This window comes from Pleuronectes platessa, chromosome 18, assembly GCF_947347685.1.
Source record: "Pleuronectes platessa chromosome 18, fPlePla1.1, whole genome shotgun sequence".
In the NCBI taxonomy this organism is placed as follows: domain Eukaryota; kingdom Metazoa; phylum Chordata; class Actinopteri; order Pleuronectiformes; family Pleuronectidae; genus Pleuronectes; species Pleuronectes platessa.
In genome coordinates this window covers 18512912-18522796 of record NC_070643.1, presented here as the reverse complement: position 1 = coordinate 18522796, position 9885 = coordinate 18512912, and the positions used below count along the sequence as shown (strand labels likewise).

At 46.7% G+C, this 9885-nt stretch overlaps 1 protein-coding gene and 1 long non-coding RNA gene across 2 annotated transcripts in view; both read left to right on the top strand.

Moving 5' to 3' along the window:
- Nucleotides 1–868: 868 nt before the first annotated feature.
- LOC128461278 (uncharacterized) lies at nt 869–5385 on the top strand. Its single transcript, XR_008342258.1, has 3 exons — nt 869–1282; nt 2406–2509; nt 5106–5385. It is a non-coding gene; the product is annotated as an uncharacterized LOC128461278 (long non-coding RNA).
- Nucleotides 5386–7354: 1969 nt separating this feature from the next.
- ext1b (exostosin glycosyltransferase 1b) overlaps nt 7355–9885 on the top strand; it is a 100961-nt gene continuing 98430 nt past the window's right edge. Inside the window, exon 1 of the mRNA XM_053446064.1 lies at nt 7355–9183. Coding sequence (XP_053302039.1) covers nt 8240–9183 — 944 coding nt within the window. The 5' untranslated portion in view covers nt 7355–8239. The remainder of the gene's footprint in view (nt 9184–9885) is intronic.

Below are 9885 nucleotides of genomic sequence, written 5' to 3'. Positions count from 1 at the left end.
GGTCCCACGGCAGCATCAGCACTTTCTGAAGCAGTGATATCAGCACAATTTCCTTTGAATGAATCTGATTTAATATCAGTGTGGTAGATGTAATGATACTGACACTCATTATGTTTTCGGCTCCCTGAAGTGGGGCCAATGTTTTTAAGTGGTTGACACACGCAGCCGCAAGTCTGCCAAAGAAAAGGTGTTTCGCAGGATGAGGTTTGGACCCTTTCAAAAGCAGGAACCCTTTCATTCTGTTCAGCCAAGACTGAGCTTTTTGTTTTTGATCTCAAAGTTGGTAAGTAAGGGAGGACAGAGGATATGTAAAGTTGCTCTTTCGGGGCTTTGCGTAATACAAAACTCAAAGATGCATTCTTTTTTCCTCCTGGCTTCAGCGGCCTTATACCATCCAAATCCCTTCAAATCAAAATCCACCTCAGATGAATAGCAGCGGAATACAAATGAGGAAGAAGTGGCAGGGATTTCTGTTTTAATGAGGACAAAAACCTATCACCACATCTAACCTGAAACGCTTCATTTGATGCTGTCTGCCAGCCGGCACTTCCCAGTAGAATTCCGGGGTTAACATTGTGGAGTTTCAGCGCGGCTCGCTCAGGGCCCTGGCAACAACTGATGGCCTCCCTCCCACACCCCCAAACATTTAAACCCAGCTCAGTTTGCCCAAAGCAATCTCGGCTCGGGAGTCGAAAGGTCACTTTAAATAAATAAAGAATGGGGAGATCACTAAGCATCCCACACACAGAGTGAGCAGTGCTTTGAAAAGGATAGCCAAGGCTACACCATTTAGCATTCAGTAGCCTGAAGCAATCCATGAGGCTGGCAGTCTGAGAACAGAAAGTCAAAGTCCAGATTGACTCCCACTCACTTGCCACGGCTACATCAGTCACTTTGCTCTCTCAGCTAAACTTCCGACCCGTTTGTCACGGCACTGTTTGCTGTTCTCAGCCACGAGCAGAGACGACCACATGGAATTAATTAGTCGCCGCAGGTTGAGAAGCCAGGGCCACTGTTTTGACCAGCACATCATTACAATATGTTCACTGTCGCTCTCAACTATAACTCTCCCCAAGTTTCCATGAGAATAAGTTCTGAAGAGCAACACAGGTGAGAAGAGAAAGGACTGGGCAGGAATACTTGAGAAACTTCCTGAATCTTCCAAATGGAAGCAGTGTTCCTGGAACAGAGGAGCCCACTTCCTGTGAGACCACGTGGACACGATGACACACTACTTCAGTGGAGCTTCTCTTTTAAGGAGCCGCTTCACAAGCCTTTAAAAGTAAACTCACAACCAATCCACACGCACACACACATATACACAGTCATGTGTCCATGACTTCAGAGGACACATTGACCCCCAGACTTACATTGATTTCCTGGAGCCCCTCCTAACCTTTACCTAATCTTAACCTTAACCTAAATGTAACCTTTGCCTAATCTTAATCTGAACCTAAACCTAACCTTAAAACCTGTCTTTAATGGTTTGTGTTATGGGGACCTGCTTCTTGTCACCATAAGGAAGATAATTTGCCATGAAGTGAATGTATGAATATAAATTGAGTAATACCAATAACACACACAAAATGACACACAACAAAATATATTCTCAAGTGCATGCGTACACAAGCCAGAGAACACACAACCCTGCAACCCTTCAATGCAGTATTTTTTGGACATGGTGCAGTTTTTTGGCGAGAATACTTCTTCATACCTTCATACAAACACACACAGACACACACACACACACACACACACACACACACACACACACACACACACACACACATCCTTGATGTTAGTGAGAACACTCATTGGCATAACGCATACCCTGGTCCTTACTCCAACCTTAAGTACCACATCTAAATGGCTAACCCAAACATAAAGCTAGTTCTAACCCTAACCCAAATCTTAACCCTCAAACAGCCCATTAAATGTGGGTTAGAAAGTGAGGACCGGACCAAATGTCCTCACTTTCTCAAAATGTCCTCACTTTCTCAAAATGTCCTCACTTTCTCAAAATCTCCTCACTCTGCAAAGTCCAGGCCCAAAGCTATCCTCACAAAGAACAAGTACACACTCCATAACACATATAACCCGAACGAAATATGATCTCCATTACACAAGCCAGGTGCATGGAGGCACACACACAACTCTGCAACCCTGACATACAGTATTTTTTTGGACACAGTAATTTTGGCATGTCTGCTTGTGCACACCTTCACACACACACACACACACACAGACACACACTCACACGCTCACAGACTCGGCCTTTGTCATTGCCGGAGCCCGGCTCGTTACATCATCCTGAGGGGAGTTTATCAGCGACTGATCAGCAGCAGCCTGAAGACTCTCAAAGACTGTTTTGTCTTCCTCTTACCTGAAACTCCCTCATCCCACAGATTACCTTGCAGCCGTGGGTATTTGTTTACCGCGGCCTGAATTTTATCATGGATGCCTGCCATCGCTGAGGGGAAGTGCTTCACACGCAGTTTATCGGTGCCAGGTAAGTCACCGAGTTCACAGGTAATCCAGGTCTTTACCTGACCAGCTTTTAAGGTTGTTTATCCAGTCAGGACGTTGATGCATTATACGATACAGGTTATGATTTTATAATTTAATATAAATGACAAATGGGAGCCCAGGTCTTGTGATTTAGTGCAGTCGTCATTCATCTTCTTGCCAAACATACAGAGGGAATAAATCTGACTCATAGTTTCCCCGCAGCAATATTATATAGACGTGTTTCATTTTTCTGGTACATCCGAATAACGGAATTTGCCAAAGCTTTTTCTATAAATAATAACAACTAACATGTGTTTCTTCATGAAAACCAGGACACAGCTATGAGAACATGCCTTGTGTCCTTCTCGAGTTCATATGAGACTGAAACAAGATTTTCTGCTTCAAACAACAAATCCAACTAAAACAAGTGACACATGAAAAGAATTAGGAGCCTTGTACGATTCTGTGTTTGACAAGCAGCTCCGGTTGGGTTGTCTCTCACATGTGTTAACACTGTTCAATTCAGTGCTTGACAAAGATGTTCATACGTGCGATCTGAGGTGAGAAACCAAGAACTCGTCGCTGTTCAGGAGTTTATTTTCGGAATCATCAAAGACTCGTTCAACTGTTTGGATGAAGAAAGGTTTTATAAGTTTAAATATGTGTAAAACAAGCAAAATATTAGTGCATTATTTAGTTTGAAGACATATAATATTGGACTATCCAGCGGACATTGGGCGAGAGGTGACCTGTTCATCCTGGACAGGTCACCGGCGAATCTAATGGCCGACATACGAAGTGAAATAACCATTCACACTCATATTTGAATCTGTAAGAACCTGGGTTTGAACCCTTGAGGCAACTGTGCTAACCGTCTTTCCATTGTGCAGCCAAGCATTTGGATTTACAGCTTAACAAGTTCACATTGTGTATTTTGACCAATGAGTCGTGTCCAGTCATCATCTCTGTTTGGATTTTGGGCAATTTAGGAAACTTTCCTGCTTTGTGACTCTGTGATGTGATGGTCGTACATGAGAGCCACAAACTGAGGCTACTTGTATCTTGATGGTTAGTTTTTAATTTTATCTTAAGTATCATTCATGGTCACTGAGAGTTGATCTTCAATTTCCATCCCAGCCACGTTGTAACACTGAACAAAGGAAACTAATGATCTAACACTCGCTGTTATTTCCATGAATGTTACTCGTGTCACTTCCTGTATTTTTCTTCCTCCGACAGTGAAGCAAGTTCCTGCTCCTTCATGCTGACAGCATGATTTCATGTGAGGAAGTTTCTTCTCTAATTCAAACCCACTGTTTGATTTTGGCAGATTACAAGTGGGTGTTTCACTTTTTACAATCTTGCTTGGTCCAGCTTTTAAGGTTTCCCAGGTGGCCAGGTCTCCTTGTCCTCTCATATCTCCGACCTGCTGCAGCCCCGTGAAGGAGATCCACCGCAGTGTGATTGAAGTGGGGGATTTTTCCGGGGGTGGAAATATTAGAAGCGTACACAAGGAGGGATGAAGGAGTTGGAGTGAGGCAGAGCTCACTGGACTGACTCCCAGTCCTCACCACTGTCATGCAGAGACCACACAGCTGCAAAAAATTTTCCAAACCAGTTGGGATACAGGGGATTAACTCAGGGGTATATGGTGCTTTTAATGGTCTGCAGTCGGTGCTCAAGCTACCTTGAATTAAGATAAATGTTTAATGATGTGGACAACCTGCAATACATTAGAAAAAAGACACAAGCATTTTTCAAGTGAAAACAAGTCCATTCAGATTGTACACCGACTCCCCCCCCCGGTTAACACAAACTTTGTTTCAAGTGTCATTTAGCAAGCAGACAGGGCAATTAAGAGAAAAGTCCCAGAGGCATAAACAAAAGCAAGGTTCTCAAAGGAGACGCGGCTGTGAGGAAACTCGAGACGAGGCGGCTGTGGCAGCGCAACACGCATAATTCGTCTCAGACAGAAAAATTCAGGATTCATGTTTTCTTTTCCCAGTCTGCAAAAACTTTTCCTGCTTCACGCTGGATCACGCAGAGGGACCACGGAGACGGGAGCAGCCCTCTGGAACTGCCCCCCCCCCCAACCCCGGCCTCCACCTCCTCACCAGCACATTCAGACGATGAGCGCTGGCCAACCGCAGGATCCTGGCCGCTCTCCCAGCCAGCCCGGCTAATTAGTCCCCCTCTTCTGAGCTAATTGGCCGATAAAAAATGAGGATGGCCTCTTCACCCAGCCTGAGTGTTGTGCCACCAAACGGCAGCGGGGGGGATTATGCAGGCTTATGAGGCGTGGTGACATTCAGCGACAACCACTCCTTCCTCTATTAATTTCCCTGTCAAGAGGACGTCCTCTGCTGTGTCACTCTGGTTTGTTAGTGGATACAAGAAAACTTCAGGCCGGGGGTTGACTGTCAGCGACCTGTTCTCATTACGAGCCTTCACCTCCTCACTGGTTTCACTGTGTTGGTTTATTCATTGGAACAGATGCTGGGTCCTGTAGGCCATGGAAGCGTTTCAACATGTTACAGGGAAATTGCACAGGGCTTATCTTTCTTTAAGTGGTGTTTGGTTTTTCTTTGCTCTGACAGGACCATGGGTTAGTGAATGTGGATTTCCATGAGAATACGTTTGACAACAGACCTTGGACCAGATGAGGTAAAGCCAATGTTTTGAAAGAGAGATAGATGGGTGTCCTGGTGGTCCGGGTATATGAGACACAACACGATGAGACGACAACATCCTCGGTTTGATTTTTAAGATCAGCCGTCGACCTTTGTTGGACGTAATACCCGTCCTCTCTTTCTCTCTATCTCTCCTCATTTCCTGTTTGCCTCCACAGGTTTTCAATAAAGGCAAGAAATACAAAAGATATGATGGAAGAAAAAGAAAGATCATCATCAAGAGCAAACTGTCAGAGAGAGAGAGAGAGAGAGAGAGAGAGAGAGAGAGAGAGAGAGAGAAGGAAATAAAGAGTTTGAGTAGCACATATTTAGGTTACATGAGAAAAAAGTCAATATATCGGGCTGCTCTAAAAACCGATAGGGTTTTACCATTAAAATGACTATAAACTCATAATTAAAGAAGTAAAAATACATAATTTACTCAACTACTGAACTTAAAGAAGTATGATGATAAGTTTTGGGTTATTTAATACTCAGCATATCAGGTTTTAGTCTTGGCAACATTCAAATTCTACTTTCATGTTGATAAATCCACACATTCCAATGATAACAACTTTTATAAAGAGCATTTAACTGTTTGATATTGTAAGAGCATTGTATTGCTAATAGAGACTGCGTGACTAACACAATGTTTAATTATAAGTAACATTAAAAATATACATTCTTCACAGCGAGGAGGTGTAACACATAACTGATCTATCTCAGATTGGACAAATGTTTTAAACTTCTAGTCATTCTCTGCTCATGAAGGCAAAACCACAACCTTTCACTCAGAAGCAAAAGTCTTAGGCACACATAGACGAATGCCAAGTGAACACTGCGGGTCAAAGTTCACCAAAGTTGAACTCCACAGGAAGCCCGGCTGTGGTTTGTCTGGAGGAAGTGAATGTTGTATTCACTTCCTCGCTGACACGGATGAGGAAGTGAACGGAAGGCAACCGTTCGCCACTGAAATACTCGCACCTGTATGATCGGGCCCTGAAACAGTAAACAGATAACAATCTGTTAATTTCAATCAACCTTTAATATACATCTAGAAACGATGGAGGTATGGAACTCTTTTACTATACAACTGAGTATAGAGAATATAAAATGCATTTAAAGACATCAAGAAATAAACAGCTAAATCAGCCAAAGAGCAAAATCAAGGGCAAAAGTAAAAGCATTAGGAAATAAACACAGCTCATAAAAGCCAATGAATCACTGAACTGGAGGTAAAATGAGGTGAGACATAAAACAAAACTTCCATAACCCTGGAGGGATAAATAGGAGTTGCTCTTCTGGTTGTTCTGGATGTTGCTCCATGTTGCACGATGAGGAAAAATGGGTTTGCCAAGCTCAGGAAAAACAGCTGGCACCAGCAAAGATTTTTCAGGTCTTGACCTTATTATGTTATGATTAAATGCTCAAAAATGATCTGAATCGAAAACCTTGTATTTAAGTTCATTCAGTTTTTGCCATGGACAAACTTTTTTAGATTAGTTCTGTACAAATAAAGTTATTATTATTATAAACCAGTTATTTGAGCCCATTTCTCATGATAATTTTCATGATATAATTTGTTTGCCATATCACCCAGCCCTAAATTAGACTTTAATTTGCCTGAGCATTAAAACAAAAAAAACTTTAAATATCTCTTCTACCATTTAAAATCATATAAGATAAGACAAGATCAAACTGTACTGATCCACAGCAGCAGGCAGGTCAGAATAAGGTAGACAAGAGAATACAAAATATAAAGGAGATGTACTGCAGATTACCCTAAAGTGCAATAGTATATGTTCTATAAGAATAAAGTGTAGTTTGACAGGAGGAAACACCAGTTCAGTATTTTATGTTTCTATCCCTGCTGGTGTTAGAGTCACTGGGAATGAAGGATCTTGAACTGGGAACTGGGAATAAACTTCAGCTTCTCCTCCTCCTCCCTCTGGTTTCCCTTCTCCAAACACCGTCTACAGGCTCCTTGACAATTAGCCGGGATCATTTGCACATGTATGCGGGGCAGGAGGGAAGGGGGGGGGGACTCCGGTTATGAATGGGTGCATCTCCCCGCAGGTCCCGCCTCTTCCGCCCGGGTCCGCGGAGCCAATCGGCGGCGGCGGTGCGCATGGATGGGACGTCGCGTCAGCTGCCGTCGTGTCGGGATTGGAATGCGAGCGACCAACAATCGGAACAACTGAGCGCTCAGTGATCGGACGCCTCGATCCAGGAATCCCGTCGCTTTCTTTCTCTCCACCGAGCGGGCTTCTCCTCACGGATTCCTCCCGAGCGCGACCTCCGCGCCCGCGTCCCTCCTCCTCCACCGGTCAACTCGGCGCGGCTGCGTGGCTCACAACCGGCCGCGGAGGCTTTTTTTCCCGTCAACGTGCGCGGAGGTTGTGAGGGAACCAGGGAGCAGAGAGGAATATGCAGGGATTCGTCCGGTTACACTTGCGCCGCTGAGCCGCTCCTGCCTTTCGCCCTCCGCCCCGCCACGGGACCATGGAGCGATAGAAGAGCGGGGGAACCGGACGAATTCACCCCGAGGATCCGAGCCCGGCGGCGGCCACGGCCACACACACCGACGGGGGCTTCTTGAGTTCCCCACCGGGGTTATCGTACCTTTCCGTCTGGGAGAGCCTCGGGGACCCCGGCCGCTGTTCATCTCCGAGGAGGAGTTTCCCCGGACAGTTTCCCATGTGCACACCCGCTCTCCCCTCGCACGCAGGCGGGCTGAATGAGGCTGAGGACCGAGCCGCTGCTTGTGATTCTGATCCGAGCGGGTCCGGGCACCGCCGAGCCGTTTAGGTGCACCCCAGCCCCGCCGCAGGCTCCCAGCGACATGCTGCAACTCCACCGAAGAGGGAGGAAGGGGCAACACTTTTAAAAAATCGCCCACATGCACTGGATCACTTGCCGGATTTGGGAACCGAATACGCAGAAGGGGGGTTGGGGATCCGTGGAGGCTGCCGGAGGATGGAGCGGTGCAGCCGGGGTTGGTGAGCGCCTGACTTCGGGCCACTTTACATTTCTTCTTCCTAAACGACCCGCTCCCAGGACACATGCAGGCCAAAAAACGCTACCTGATCCTGCTCTCCGCCGGCGCGTGTCTGGGGCTTCTCTTCTACCTCGGAGGGATTCAACTTCCAGCGGCGAGCAGGAGCCGGCATGACCGCAGCCGGAATGGATACCGGCCCGACCAGCCCTGGCCCCACTTCTCCGACCCGTTACACCCGTTCCTGCCCTGGGATCAGCCGGACACCGAGGAGTACAACGTGCACATATCGCCCAACCAGAAGAGGGACGTCAACACCAGTGTTTACAAGGGCAAGCGCTGCCGCATGGACTCCTGCTTCGACTTCTCCCAGTGCCAGAGGAAGGGATTCAAAGTTTACGTTTACCCGCAGCAGAAGGGCGAGAAGATCTCCGAGAGTTATCAGAATATTTTATCCGCTATCGAGGGCTCGAGGCTTTACACGTCGGACCCCGGCCAGGCGTGTCTGTTCGTCCTGAGCCTGGACACTCTGGACCGGGACCAGCTGTCCCCGCAATACGTCCACAACCTGAAGACCAAGGTGCAGAACCTGCCCCTGTGGAACGACGGCAGGAACCACCTCATATTTAACTTGTACTCGGGGACATGGCCGGACTACACGGAAGACCTGGGCTTTGACATCGGCCAGGCCATGTTGGCCAAGGCCAGCATCAGCACCGAGAACTTCAGGCGCAACTTCGACGTGTCCATCCCCCTCTTCTCCAAGGAGCACCCGCGCACCGGCGGGGAGAGGGGCTTCCTCAAGTACAACTCCATCCCGCCTTTCAGAAAGTACATGCTGGTGTTCAAGGGGAAGCGCTACCTGACGGGGATCGGCTCGGACACCAGGAATGCCTTATATCACGTCCACAACGCGGAGGACGTGGTGCTGCTCACCACCTGCAAGCATGGCAAGGACTGGCAGAAGCACAAGGACGCGCGCTGCGAAAGGGACAACGCGGAGTATGACAAGTAAGTTCAGTGCAAATGGGATTAAAGTCACTTTTACGCGTTGATCTTTGGCTCTTTACGCACGAAGCTGGTGCGTAAAGAGGTGCCATCCACGCCAGGAGCGCATCCTCCAGTGTGGTGGACTCTGTGTGTGTGTTTGTGCTTCTGTGTGTTACCACTATAGGACTTGTATCCAGTTTAAACACTGACCAGTGACCCTCATGGGACCACGGACTGGTTCCAATGAGGCAAAACTCAATTTCTGAGGTCCTGGTTAAGATGAGTCGTATATGAGTGGTGGTTAAGTTCTGGTTCTGGTTAGGCATGAGTTGTTGGTCATGGTCAAGCTTATGGGTAAGGTTTTGTTTCAGCTGCTAAGGGACAGCTGAGCAAACATACTGTAAATCTGCGTTTTATGGAGCAATTCCAATTCTCTGTCCCTGTGTCCTCTCCACCTGGAAACAGGTTTTAACTCCTGAAAGTTGGAACATAAAGAATCACTTGTTTACGTTGGAAATCAAAATCTAGATTTTAATAATCACAGTCTCACACGTTGGTGTAGAAATCTGGATCTATAGCAGATACACATATTGAATGACTGTGGGTTTTTCTATAACGATCCCTGACTGCAGGTCACAGTTAACCAGCCCTTTTATGTGCCACTACATGACTGGTTTTTACCCTCCACTCCACCTCCTCGCTCCCTCTCCAGCATGACATAAA